The sequence below is a fragment of the Nanorana parkeri genome, unplaced genomic scaffold, assembly GCF_000935625.1.
Source record: "Nanorana parkeri isolate BGI_ZX_2015 unplaced genomic scaffold, ASM93562v1 scaffold933, whole genome shotgun sequence".
NCBI lineage: Eukaryota > Metazoa > Chordata > Amphibia > Anura > Dicroglossidae > Nanorana > Nanorana parkeri.
The window spans coordinates 414,002-429,277 of record NW_017307201.1 but is presented as its reverse complement, the minus strand read 5'-3'; the positions used below and the strand labels follow the sequence as shown (position 1 = coordinate 429,277).

The 15,276-nt window shown below is 44.6% G+C and overlaps 1 protein-coding gene across 1 annotated transcript in view; it reads right to left on the bottom strand.

Moving 5' to 3' along the window:
* TSPAN5 (tetraspanin 5) overlaps positions 1-1,200 on the bottom strand; it is a 139,539-nt gene extending 138,339 nt beyond the window's left edge. The window contains exon 1 of the mRNA XM_018566294.1: positions 875-1,200. Within this exon, the coding sequence (XP_018421796.1) occupies positions 875-955 (81 nt within the window). The 5' untranslated portion in view covers positions 956-1,200. The remainder of the gene's footprint in view (positions 1-874) is intronic.
* Positions 1,201-15,276: the final 14,076 nt, after the last annotated feature.

Sequence of the window (15,276 nt, the reverse complement as noted above, 5' to 3'; positions counted from 1 at the left end):
AATAATAATAATAAATAATAAATAATAATAATTATTATTATTATAATATTATAAACATAGTGTACACAATGGGGGGAATTTATCAAAACTGAAACAGACAGAATCTGGAGCAGTTGCACATGGCAACCAATCAGCTTCTTTCTTTCATTTTCAAAGCTTAACTGAACTGAAGAGCAAAGCTGATTATTACTACAGGCAACTGCCCCAGATTCTGTCTGCTCCAGTTTTAATAAATTCCACCCAGTGCACCTTGGGACATGCTGGTTTATGGGTGTTGCTCATGTCTATTCTCCTTCAGTTGATGCATCAATTTAAAGCTGAACTCCAGGCACAAATGCTTTCATTTAGATATATTCCTCAATAGCAACAAAAGGTTATAAATCCACTTTGTGAGCACCAAATACCTTTGCAAAGCCAAACAATACCTTGTCAAAGTAGCAGTGACACCATCACTATGCTGTGCATTGCCTGTGCAGAGAGCAGAGCTGTGGGAGGGGCCAGCAGGCCCCACCCACTACAGGCTACCTGCAGAAGACTACAGGAGGGGCAGAGACAAGACTAGTCACCGTGCACAAGAAGAGAGAGCAGCAGTGACTGGTCTTTATTACAGGAAGCTCTTGCACAGTGTCACACTGGATTACTGCACAGATCTGGAAGTAATACACAACACACACCAAAATCCAACTGTATTTAGATGATATTTGCTCATCCCGGAGTTCCAGCTCCATGCCTTGAAAAGTGCTACACAGTAGGAGGACTCTGTCACCTGCAAACACACAGCCATGAATGAGAACTGAACAGGAAAACCTCATAGGTTTCTATGGAACTCTAGTGAGCCAGCAATAAGCAGGAGCACACAATCAGAGCCACTTACCCAAAAGATGACATTGAACGCGAATATAAAATACTTGATGCAGCAGCTGACCTCAGGCCCCTTGTAGTGCTTCCCGGACATGGTGCCGGTACATGAAGGCAGATCCCCGAGCTGTGTGCGGGGGAGGTCAGGACTCAGAGCCCGGGAGGGAGCCAGGTGGAAGCAGTGGTGCCAGGCCTATAGCCCAGAAACAGCCAATCAACGTCTGTGCCGAGGGCTGCGAATGCTCCGTGCTTAGGAACAAGCCTGCCTGCTGCCCATAGATGCCCAGTGTAGAGCTCAGGGGAAGCCCTGCTGCCGATCTGTGGATCTGCTGTTGAGTGATGCGTGCTTGTTGTATCAGTGAAAGATGCACGGTGTACGGCTGTTTGTCGCAGATACCCAGACACTGTGTGACAGCCTAATCCATCCCTCCTGGCCGGGTGATGTAGCCGCTCCGGACTGATAACAGCAAACAGCAGGAGCCGGCTTCCTTCACTGGACCCCTCCTCCAAGTCAGAGCTGTCAGGGATTATGCCCCGCCTCCTCCCGCCCGGCCCCGCCTCGTCACCTCCCGCCCGCCCCCTCCTCCTTCTCCTCACGGAGCACGGATGGCCGGGCTGCGCTCTCAGGTCACCTCGGGTGCTGTGTACAGGTCAGAGCAAAGAGAACCTGTCATAAACTATATATCTAACCTGAAACCTTTTCTCCCCTTTGGATAGAGGAATGAAGGGGGGAAACCACTGTCCTTTTTTGTGCCATCTGTGTCTATTGAGGGAGCTTTCCCTTCAAATCTTGTGCTGTACATTGTCACATTGCAAAGGTGTGAACCCTGGCTTAAAGAATAACTTCAGGAAATTGTTTTATTAACCCTCGCCGCCACACTGCAAGGGTTAAGTGCTAGTTTGTGTCTAGGTAAAAAAAACAAAAAACGTTATACTCACCTGAAGCCCTGAACCGGTGTTCTATCAAAGTTTGTGACTACGTTAGAATGTGTGACCGGTCACGTGGTCACACATTTTACCGCAATCGGAGCTTCGGGTGATGATAACTTTGTTATTTTTGTCCCTGGACACAAACAAGCACTTAACCCTTTTAGTGCAGGGGTAGCCCCACCACAAGGGTTAATAAAAAGTTTTCCTGGAGATCTTCTTTAACCACTTGAAGACCCCCTCCCTGTCCAGGCCATTTGTCAGTATTCAGCGCTGTGGTACTTTGACATTTATTCTGTCATGCAGCCCCCTATGTGATAGCCAATATACAATGACCAAGACCCCTGTCACCAAGGGACCCCCAGAGAAGCTGCTGAAGCAGAGATCAGCTTCTTCTGTAGCCAGGAATGAAAACTAAATGCGAAAGTGATGTAATATACATCACTTTCTGCATTCTGACACCGGAAAGGAGATCGCATACTGACCTCCCTCTAATCTCTGGTGACAGAGCCGCCGTGCCGATCCTGGCCAGCAGCGGGCACAGCGGATCTCGGGACTGGCGGTGGGGTGCACACCCGCCCAAAATATAAGTGATCACAACACTTATAGTTAAACATCCATCACTAGCCGTTTACATTTTAGGTGCCCAACCGCATCTACAAGGTTCCTGTCTGGCCGTTTAGGTACGGCCGCTGGATGGGAGGTGGTGAAAGTGCATTTCCACTTTTGCAGCCACATCGGGATAACGCCCACTTTATGTTTGTCACGTTTCCATTCATTTAGCAACGTTTACAAAATTGAAGACTTGCTGCTTACATTCTACTTGCTTAAACTCCAGGCTAAAATGTTCTTAACCCTTTCAGTTGGGCTACCCCAGCACTGCAAGGGTTAACTGCTCGTTTTTGCCTGGTTGCTAAATAAAAAAGTTATGCTCACCTGATCCTCTGGCTGCTACTCTGGTTCCTTATCTAGAGGCAGAGCCAGCTGTACCCGCCCCCTCCCCGTCCGTTCCGCCAGTTAGCGCTGGAGGATCGGAGCCGGGAGGGGGGAATCCAGCCCCTCCCCTGTCATCTGGAGACACAGAGCCGGGAGGGGGGAATCCAGCCCCTCCCCTGTCATGGCTCTCTGCCGTGGCAGGATCGAGAAGTGAGCGAACGCCGATATGTGTTCGCTCACTTCTCGATCTTCTGAGCCGACCTGTGAGAGTCTCATTGTCAAAGGTCGGCTAGAACTATGAGGTGAGTGAAAAGCACTCACCTCATAGTTCTCCTTTAAGCAGTGCTGATTTGCAATATAATGTATTTGTAGTCGGGGCGGACTGACCATATGGGCAGGCGGCCCCTTGGCGGCATCCCGCCCCCTGTTCCCCTTCCAGCCCGCATGGAAGGAGACGTGGCTGTGACAAAGCGGCGACGGCAGTGTCGCCCGCCTCCCAGGCCCACCAGACACTGCTGTTGCTGCTTTAACACAGCCGCGTCTCCTAGTTTGACGGCTGAGAAGAGCCCAGAGGTAGGGGGTGTGTCATGCTGGATGGAGGGTGGACCTACCACTGGCTGCATGAGAGCCTGAGGCTGTTCGGCCGACCCGAAGCCACTCGAAGCAAGCCGATGTACGGCTGATTTCAGCCGATGTACGGCTGAAATTAGCCGTACCAGTCTGAAGTGAATAGCCAAACAGCATTCGGCTCACTTCACTTCAGATCGGTCATTCACTCGGATGCCCTCGCAGCTTGGTGAATAGACCCCTATATGTGAAACAACTGCATGATTCTGCTCGTTATTATATAGCCACGAACGCACGGAATTTGCTGGATTAATGCACTTTTTTTTCTGCGTAGTGTGGCTCCCCACATATTTGTACAGCTGACTATTCACGGACAGCCGCCTGTGCATAGTCACAGCTCCATTCATACTGGAGCGTCTGTCTGCGCGTATTCCGCTGTATGAATATGCGCGGAGCCAAACTAAACAGAAAAAACAATGCACTTTAATGTGCATTGTTCAGACTATTGCGGGCGGCTTGTGGGTGGGGGCTTGTATATAGGCGGAGCACAAGGGGGCCCCATAATCTTGTATTGCATGTGTTGTCAGTCTGCCCCTGCCTTAGACCGATGTGGAGGGGGAGAGAGGCTCCAAGGACCTGTCTAAGAGCAAGCTAGCTCTAAGGCCCCATTCACACTTAGCGGCATACCTTTTGCAGCGGATCCGCATGGCCGGGATAGCGCGACTTTCGGGGCGACGTTCCAGCGACGATCCAGCGATGGTAGCGCGTCCTTCTCCGTCGGGCTCCATTAGAAAAAAGCAAAATCCGCCGAAAAAAGGGTCCTGTAGAAGCGACGAGCGACGCGCGACATGGAGCTAAGACAGCTCCATTGAATAGCATTAGCCGGCGACTTCTCACGATATCGCGCGGCAAAAATGCGCGATAAATCACTTAGTGTGAATGGGGCCTAAAGGATCGGGTCAGTATAACTTTTTTTTTTTTTAGCAACTACACACAAATGAGCAATTAACCATTGCAGTGCGTGGGTAGCCCCACTGAAAGGGTTAAGAACATTTTTGCCCAGAGTTATGCTTTAAAAATCCTACCTAGCTCCCCCCCCCCCTATGTAATGTTAATGAGGTGGCTGTGGGAAATTATGTTTACCTAATTAACCCCGTGTATACTGTGCTGGCAGATTTTCATCAAGCCCATGAAAGATATAGGAACCTCTCAGGTAGTGTAACCCTTTTGCTGCCACAGATGTAAGTACTGTGTCCCTGATAGCAGGGAGCTGTAACCACACTCCTGGCTGATATAGTAGCTGATGATTGCTTCATCACCCCCCACACATTGCATCCCCACCTGACCCCCCTGCCATGTAGCCCAGTTTTTGCTGCCCCTCCTCCTGGACTCTACTGCTTCGAGCCTGATTCGTTGATGACCCGTCTGCTGAATAAACACGGAAGCGACGAGGATTTTATCACTTTGGGGTTCTGAGCTTTCATTTCCCATCAGAAAATTGGGCTGCAAAGTTGACATTAGGGGTCTAAAATGTGCTACAGCACATTTTTAGCCAGACATACAGTGGGTATAGAAAAGGATCCCCCCTTTTGAAATAATCACATTGTGTTGCTTTGCAACCAAAAATGAAGACAGACACAGTTTTCGTTTTATCCAGCCGTATTTACCCAGTGCAACCTATAACATCCAAGTGAAAGATATAACACCAGCATGTCAGAAAAAAAAAAAAAAATAATTCAAACACAGAATCACTGAGTTGGAAAAAGGATCACCCTCTGGTGTCAGTATTTTGTTGAACCACCTTTTGCTTTAATTACAGTCTTTAATCTGTTGGGATATGTCTCTACTAACTTTGCACATCTAGACTTTGCAATATTTGCCCTCTCTTCTTTGCAGAACTGCTCAAGTTCAGTTAAATTGGATGGTGACTGTTTGTGGACTGCTGTCTTCAAGTCATTCCACAGATTTTCAATGGGAAAACACAAAAACGAGGGGTACCTTCCCCAGTGTAGATCATTTTTTATTAAACAAATGGCAAAAGTAGAATAATACTCACAAAAGAGTAGATCACAATGAGCCTTCAAAATCAAAGGTTGATCCTCAGTCTTAGCAAAAAGCAAGACTGTCACATACCTGGTTGGAGACTGACTGTGTGAGGAGGCCTCCCTTGCACCTCGTGTCCGGAGGACTCTGAGGTTAGTGACAGAGCCCAAGTAGACAGCGAGTGGCACGGGTGCCTGTGGTGATAACACCGTGCAGGCTGAATTCCGGGTGCTGTAGCTGAGCAGGGCAAGATCCGAAATCCAGGTCAGTCGAGCCAAGGTCAAAACCAATCGGGCGGGAACGGTACAAAGGGGTGAGGCAGAGGCAAAGTCCAGTAAACAGATCCGAGGTCGAGGGCAGGCAGCAGGCAAGAAAGGTCAAGACAAATCTGGGTCACAGCAGATCAGGTAAAATAGATTCAGGAATACAGGAGACAAAAGGGAGCTGAAGACAATCCAGCAATATGGAGGTGTTCAGGTTCAGCTTGTATAGAGAAAGTGATTAAGGAGCTGTGTCACTTCCTGTGCGCCGTTTGTCGCGCTTTTGCACGGCTGGTCCTTGGCACGAAAAGAAATAGACACCGATTACGTCTATTTATTGATGTACATCAAAAGCAAAATAACACACTTAGTGCAACGTTTCGGGGACACACAGGAACCCCTTCATCAGGCAAAACAAGTGGTCTTTGGCACGCGCGCATGCGTGGAAGAGCGCGCCTCTCCGTGGGACAGGAAAGTGTGCTTGGCGCATGCACGGTAATGGGGTGTCTCTTACAAAGACACAGCATGTGAGAGCTGCACAGATGGTGGTTCCTGTGTGACAGCACAGTATGCCTAGGTTGACACATTTCCAGGGCCATGTCCCCTTCCTCAAAACCTGGTTGCTCCAGGAAAGCTCTTTTCATGGTGAGCATTATTAGAATGACAGCTTCAGAACTTGTAACTTTAAAAACAAGTCAGCAGCCTTGTGCATGAGTAATGCAGAGTAGGCACCAGAATAATCAGGTCTACACATAGAATGAATGGCCAGGAACCAGAAGTGAGCAGCTTCCCTATCAGTCCTCCACTGTTCCAGAACCTTGGCACAGAGTCACAAGACACACTTCTTACAAAATGGTCCCTTCTCTTATCTCCAGCTCTGCTGCTTCCACCCCAAAAGAGCAAGGCCTTAGCTCTTTGCAAAAAAATGTGTTTTGAACATTTAGTTAGCTGCAGCAGTCTCTGGTTTCTCCCACTAACTCCAGGACCTAGGTCAAGGAACAAATGATGTGTGTCACAAAATTATGAAATTATTAACCCTAGGGAAGTTCCAAGAGGGATGCCTTAAGGATCCTTGAGGATCATGAAAATGAAGAGCAAATCACAGGTTGCTTACCTAGTGGTCAGCAAAGGCATAGTACATACAGGGTACAGTAGTTACGTTCTTTATGGGAAGATGGAGAAAGCTCAAATGTAATAGTTCATGCTTTCCTACCTACTTTGTGTAAAGTCCTCTTCCATACCATGCAGGACTTCAAATCTCAGTCTGAAAGATGTAAAGCATTTATAGATTATTGTAGACACCAATCAGATACAATATTTTTAGGTGTGCACTTTACTAATAGAATAACTAAAGGCATTATTGTGTCTTCTTTCTAGATGAGTTTGCATTCTTAATAAGTTGCTTGCAAGTTCTAGAGCATTCCATTTGTGTTGTAATTCCTAAACTTCTGTATACATTTCAGTATCAAACCCTGATGTGCTTTTCAGACCTTTACTCTTGTCCCTGCGCTCAATATATCGCACAGCCCTGTATACAGGATTCTGTGCAAACATGTATTGGCTAGCATGTGCTGCCCTGCGTGCGTGCAGATATGTGCGCACTGGATTTTCTGCACATAAGTAGTATCATTTGTGTGCTTACCAGCGTACGTGCGCACATATGTTGGCGCCAGACAGCCTATAAAAACCAGTATGTACAGTACCTTGAACTAGTTACTGAATGGTCTTCAGATGCATCCTGTTTTCCTGATTCTGTGACTCCACTTACCTGTGTATGATTTCGGCCTGTGACCTAGACCCCGCTTTTGGATTGCCGATTTGGCACTGCTTTGTCCGGACGTCATCGACCCTGGCCTGTGTTCCTTACCTTGTATCTGTTATAAATTCCTGTACTCTGCTGTTTCCAGTGTGCCAGCTAGATTCTGCAACTGCTGTCATCTGATCAATGCACTCAAGCATCTGCACAGAATTGATCAGACTTTCATCGCAGGCATTTGTGCACTCCTGCATCCTTACTCTGCTTGTCACTACCTTCAGAAGAATTGGACAAGAGTTGCAAGGGTAGCATCCTACTACAGCCAGGTACATGACACCTTTTCTACAACAATACATACAGAAGCAGAGAGGCCAATGGCTCCAAAAGGGTTACACATAAAGTATTTGTCACCATGTTACAGAACCTATTCAAAAGTTGGTGCCAGCCTCACCAATTCTTCTAATCTCACAAGTCTTATATACACTCTTCATATCATCTAGTCTGACCATGAGAGTCTTATCATCTTTACCCTCCTGAAATACCTATAAAACAAAATGTACTTTGGCAGTTTAATTAAGCTTCTCTTCTACAAGCCAGATGTGGTTGATGGGACCAAAAAGCAAATATCTGAACACTTTGCTAGGAATACCTTGCAAAAAACACCAAACCAGAAGTGGTCTGGCTGGGTTACAAAACATATATCAAGGGTATACTTATTGAAAGTGCTATTTATCATAGATGGAAAAGAACAGAAGCCCAATCCAATCTAGAACATTCATTTCTGCTAATAGCACTAGCAAAACAACAATCACCCTCCAATCCTAAATAAAAAAAAACATTAAAGGTCAGGTTAACATCCTTCTGTCAACAAAACAGGGAACACGGCCTGCAGTGGAGGCCAGCAAGCTATTATACGCCGCTTAACACGCCTGGTAAATGGGTAGCTGAATGTCTGAGAGTTAATAATGTCCACAGACACAAATCAGGAAAAATATATACAACAGGACATTCTACTATCATCTTTACAAAGCCGACACCCCAAAATACCCACAAAGTATGGCCAACTTTTTAATGGGGTGACCATATGCATCATCAGACAAAACGCCTCAAAAACAGTTAAATCATTTGCCCTTGAAGACTATACAGTTCTTTACTGCAAAAATATTCAACCTCCCTTGAAGTACTACAAGCCTCTTTAAGGACTTGTTCACACCTAGAAGTTTTTATGTGCACTGAAATGCTCAGCAAAGAAAATTCCATTCATGTCAGGGATCCCCGTTCACGCTTGAGCGTTGCGTCATGCATAAAAAAAAACACCTGTCATATAGAAAAGTTCATGAGCTACTTTGGGGCATATACAGCGCATTTTTGGTCCATAGACTCTCATTGCAAAAACGCGCGTTTTAGAGCTTTTTGAATGCACGTTTTTTAAAGCGTGGAAAGACCTCCCTTTTTTGTAAAGCACACTGGGATTTAAAATGGAGTCATTACCACTCAATATGATGGAGACAGACAGTTTTATCAATCTAATTCGGGAACAGGTGTGTCTTTCTGACCCTCATCAACCACAATATAAAAATTAAATAACTCGCAGTAGAGCGTGGGATCACATTGCATCCCAGATCTGAAAGTAATAGTGATCCATCACCAAGACAACGCAGCAGGGAACACACTTTTATCTGCAGGGAACAGGAAGTTATGTAAAAAGGGAACAGGAACTTATGTCATAGGTTTGACTGCTTTTTATTGGTCAACACGCCAGAGAAAAACACACGTCAACGCGCTACAATTTACAGGAAAACTCTCAAACACATGCATAAACACGCGTAAAACGCGCACAAAAACGTGCAGAAACCGCCGGCGCCCAGGTGTAAACAAGACCTTACAGTAATACAAAACTTAAACAAGTTAAATATAGGCCGCAAGCTATTTACCGCTATCCTAATTACCAACACTAAGGGGTTCATTTATAAAAGTTTCACCCTATACTCATCAGCGCCATCTAAATATGTGTAGATTGTGATACTTTGTCATTTCTGCATGGTCAATAAGAACGTGTGTATATTTTAGATTTCTAGATATTTCTATATACATTTTTCAGTACAATAGCTGGAATTCACTGACTGATCTGGAATGATGATCATGGAGATAAGTGAAATAAAAAACGATGAGCTTGTGTTGACTTGGTAACAAATATTTCTAGTCCTAAAATTGTATGCTCTTAAAAAACAGATACTCAAAATTGTCAACAGGCAGTGCGTTAAAGAAGAACACCAGTGTGCGGAAATCACTAAATCCTTTCCACTGTGCCATCCGCACCCACCAGGACTTCCTCTGCGAATCAATGACCAGCAGGCCCACATCCCATTCAGGAACAGACCACAACCAGAAACAGTGGAATTCGGAATCCACAGACTCCACCCCTCGCCGATGACTCCGCAACACTTCTTACCTGATGGTGAGTTTCTACATTTTTATTGATCCATGCTATACGCTGACCTCACCATTGTATCACACCTTTTTGTCTTCTGGGATGAAATCGGATCAACCGCTGAATCTACTACTCATACTTTGAAAACATTACCGGTTTACACCACGGACCATTTACCCTTTTTCCCTCCCACCCATACCCTTACATCCAAGCACTTTACAGCCCCCTTCTGGTTTGCAGCGCTTCTCTCTCCGTTTTTCTTTTCATATATGTGCATTAAAGCCATTATTGATATCCTCAATCAAAATACATGTTTTCATTGAAATAAATTGAATGCCAATATGAATTTTATAGGTCTAATAAAGAAATAGTATGTGTAGTAACTGTGGGTACAAAAGTCTGTTATTTTTATTGACAAACTGTTAGAGCAGTCAGTCACACTGTGCACTCCAAAGGTAGAAGAATCATTTTAGGTACCATCATTTTAACTTAACTCTGAATTACTTGGCTGTATTAGGAAAAAATTGCAGAAAATTCAAAAATGGCTTGGCCAGCTGATTTGAAAAATGTTCCGGAGGGCTTGGCAGCGAAAGGGTTAAAGAGGGACTCCAGGAATGGAAAAAGTTTCATCTGCTCTGAGATGAAGATCCAAGATGTGTATAACAGTGAAGAAACAGATTACTGGCTAGCACTATTGATGCACATATTGATGCACATATATGTCACCCCTAGACAATCAAGCTGCCATCATTATATTGTATTCAATAGTAAACCATTTCTGGTGAACATTTAGCACACTTGAAATCAGCCCAAAGCAGCTGGATGGAATACACTCCACTTCCTCAGGAGTATCTGTGTTGTAGCAATATCCAATTGTGCTAGCCAGTCTTTACCAAGGTGCCTGTTAAAAAGCAGGGGAAAGGAGGGGAAGCTAAACCGAAGCCGGCAAAAGAAATCCACCAACGCCACACAGCCAGAGATGTCTCCTATATGATGTCGATAGAGCTCACTAGTAAATACGTCAGCAGAGAGGATATACAAAGGTAAGAAAGGCAAGCCACTCCCTGCTCCTTTCTCCCTCTTCCCTTTTTTCTTCTCCAAGCTAGTAGAAGGACAGCTGCTAAAGACTGTGTTATCGTTTGTAATCTTATACCGGACCGGAAGTTCAGCAAAGCAGAGTTAAGAGAGTTGGAGCCAGTTGTTCGGAAACTTGATGACTGTTAGGCTGGCCATACACTGATCTATTTTTTTCTGAACAAAAAAAAAATAGACCCGATTCCTCCATCAACACTAACAGCATGTCAATCGAGGAATCACCGCTGTTTACATACAGCAGCTGCCGGCATCTGTCAGAATACCCGATCAGAGCGGGCAGCTCATTGGCTACTGGCTGTGATAGTTCAAAACATTTCCAGCAGGCTCCTTCGATCAGCTGATCAAGGGATGCGGGCAGAAAGGGTGCCGACAGCACTACACACTGTGAATTTCAGCTGGTTCCTCAAAAACCACCCGAAAGTCGCACAGTGTATGGGCACCTTAAGGGGTTAATTTTTAAAAGTATAAAGAGGGGTTCATTTATAAAGGTATAGGACATCTTTTACTCATCAGCACCATCTAGGGGAGCTAAGAAGAGGAAGAAGAAAATATAGAGACGAAAGGTCAATGTCTGCATACCCAAAGTTGTTTTTGTTCAATGCCTAGGAGTTGATTTACTAAAGGCAAATCGGCTGTTCACTTTGCAAGGAAATTTGCACTTAGCAGGGAAGTTTGCCCTTAGTTTAGTGAATAAGGGAAAGCTCTGCTGACTTCCATCATCCAATCAAGTTAAAAAGAAATATATATATATTTTTCTTGCACATGATTTGGTATTCTTTACAACATGAAGAGTGAATGGGGAGACATCTCCCATTCTTGAATGCACCAGGACATGACGGAGTCGCTTGTTCTGCCTGATGAAGGGGATCCTGTGAGACCCCGAAACGTTGCATTGAGTGTATCACGTTATGCTGCTCATACGTCAATAAACAGACGTATTTGATTTGCTAATAAACAGACGTATTTGAGTGCCGGTGTCTATATATTTCGTTTGGGGTCATATACCTGACTTACCCAACGAATCAAGTTGCTCAAAGATCTCTGTCAACAAAAATAATTGCATCCTGCCTAAGAAGAATTTTGTTCTGCACCCCATGTATGCTATAAACATTCAGATTCTCACCCAAGCGTAATATCAAGCAGATCAGGGGTGGAATTGTGTTGTCAATTTTCAGTAGAAAGAGAAAGAATGATATGCTTCATTTGTATTTATTTCTGAGATAAAGAAGTCTGCCATTTCCAGCAAGAAAGGAAACTGGCTCTTAAAATCTGTGCTGCTCCTGTATAATCCATGCTTTGTACGCACAGCTCCACAGAGAAGCAGCTAATTTTTCGCTCACAATGTTATACTTTTGGAAACCAGAGAAGCCATTGTTTATTAAGAGAAACACCTTTCCCTGGAGACTACCATAGAAATAAAAAGTAACAGGGAAACCTTGCAACTGCAGATCACTTAAGATAAAATTTCCCAATAGATAAACGGAAAAGCTAGCAAGACATGGACTGCAATGCTGTAAAGACATGCTTGAGACTTGTTGTAATGAATTATAATAATACTAATTCACAATCATCAAATGCTGCTTAGGTGTGTTTAGATGAGCCAGCAAACAGAGTTAGTAAGATAAATAACACTAAGAAATAAAGCAGTTTATTCAGCTTATCTACCTTAATAAGCCAGGTAAGAATAGATCTAGAATATCAAATTCATGCAAATATAGAAGACTGGCACATGAGTGGGAGTTATTATGTCCACTATACCACCATGACACACTTAAAGCACTGAATAGCTTAAAATGTAAATCATGATTATGTTAAAAAGCCAATTTCCATGCAAGTTCCCTGACAAATTTGAAACGCCTGAGACTCTAGTTAGATTATAAATATAAATTTAGCCTTTATCAATTATTAAGGTCTAATAAGCCTTACCAAAGGTTGCTCGCAGCAGCCTTTAGCGAGATTACTTTTCAGGGCGTTAGCCATATTTACGTGACTATGGGGGTTATTCACGAAGGATCCAGCCGTAGCTTCGGCTGATCCTTTGGCTCTCTTCGGCCGCCGGAGTCCTTGGGCTGCTGTATGGGCTATTCACTATAGCCCGTACAGCAGCAGAAGGAGGCAAAGCAGCTCAGCCGAGCCAAAGGCATGTGCTTCGGCTCAACTGAGCCGAAGTGACACCCGAAGTGGGGCGAACGGCCTGTCGAAGGCTATCTGTGATCTCACGGCTGGCTCCGCCCAGATGTAATGACAGATCAACATCCCCAAATATCTTCTTTTATTTTTTAATTTAATTATTCACATTTTTAAAATATTTTTTCTACCTTTTTCCCCCCCCAGCACTCATGTTACTTATTTTCTATTCAGCTCGGTACCACGGAGGTAGCAAGCAGAATAGCCGATTCGAATGCCGCTCGGCGGCATTCGGCTATTCACTCACTGCTGTTCAGGCCCTATGAGAATAGGGGCGAACGGCAGCTTCGGCTCAACCGATCCAGATGTTGGATTGGCTGAGCCGAACTCCTTCTGCAGAGCATGTTCGGTTGACCGAAGTGCAGCCGAAGGCAGCTGATGTATGGCTGATTTCAGCCGTACTGAGCAGAAGTGAATAGCCGAACAGCGTTCGGCTTACTTCACTTCAGTTGGGTTATTCACTTGGCTGCCTTCAGAGGATCAGGAGAGGCAGATCCTGGTGGTGGGAGATTCCATCATCAGGCGAACCGACAGGGTAATCTGTCATCGGGACCGTGAGTGCGAACAGTGTGCTGCTTACCGGGGGCGCGTGTTCGGCACATTGTGGAACGAATTGACAGATTACTAGATGGGGTTGGGCACAACCCAGTTGTCATGGTGCACATCGGCACCAATGACAAAATAGGAGGTAAATGGAGTGTCCTAAAAAAGGAGTTCAGAGACTTAGGTGCTAGGCTGAAGGAAAGGTCCTCCACAAATGGTATTCTCTGAGATACTGCCAGTGCCACGAGCCACTCCGGAGAGACAGCGCGAGTTGAGGGAACTTAACAAGTGGCTCCGGAACTTGTGTCAGAACGAGGGCTTTGGTTTCCTGGAGAACTGGGCTGACTTCGCAGTCGGCTATCGGCTCTTCAGCCGAGACGGGCTGCACCTTAATGGGAAAGGTGCAGCATTTCTGGGGGGGAAAATGGTTAAAAGACTGGAGGAGCTTTTAAACTAGATAATGGGGGGGATGGTAAAATAAAAACCAAAAAATTAAATATTAAACAACCAATCGTGACAGATATCACAGAAGGAAAAAATACAGGATTAGATAGTGGGCTCACTCCAGTCAGCAGAGTCGACAAGTAGTAAATCAAGCCAATATAGAGGGCATACTAAATGTAGTCAATAAAGTAAATCTAACTGCCCAAGGTAATCCAAGTAGGAATGGACCAACCGTAAAAGGGACAATTAAAATCAGTAGTGGGGAGCAAGAGGGGAGCAAACGTTTAACCAGTAAATGTACAAAAATTAAATGTATGTTCACCAATGCTAGAAGTCTAGTAAATAAAATAGAAGACCTTGAAGTTAGGTTATTCGAGGAGGACTACGATATAGTAGGAATAGCAGAAACATGGTTAGACGACACACATGATTGGGCTACTAACATAGAAGGGTACAACCTGTTCAGGAGGGACAGGCTGGCAAGAAGGGGGGGTATGTATATATGCTAAAAATAACCTAATTATGCACATCCGTGACGATATCGCGCCAGCTGGTGGGGATGATGTGGAATTGTTATGGCTAGAACTAGATAGAACGAACCCTAACCGTAAACTTATTCTGGGTGTCTGTTATAAACCTCCAAATATAAGGGAAGAGGAGGAGGCCAACCTACAATCCCAAATAGAAATAGAGGGGAAATAGGGTAATGTTGTGGTAACGGGAGACTTCAATTACCCAAGCATCAACTTTGCTAATGGAACTTCCAAATCGGCAAAGGCTGCCCGTTTTAATATGTTGCGAGACAATTTCATGGATCAGATGGTTGAGGTCCCGACTAGGGAAAATGCCATCCTAGATCTGATCATCTGCAATAATACGGAGTTAATTGAGGATATTGTAATCGGGGAGGCACTGGGTAATAATGATCACAAGGTGATTGCTTTTAATATTGGGTGCAAGAAAGGGAAGGGGGATGGGCGGACGAGAAGCCTAAACTTCAGGAAGACTAACTTTGATAAACTACGCAATATAGTGGGTGAAATCGAATGGGAAAACTTATTTCATAAACTAAACATTGACCAAAAGTGGGACTGTTTCAAGAACAAATAAAAAAATGCTATTACCACTGGGGAACAAAAGTAAAAGATCAAAAACAAAGCCAATATGGCTAAGTACATCGGTAAAACACCACATTAAGTTAAAAAAAAAAGTAGAATTTAGTATAGAAA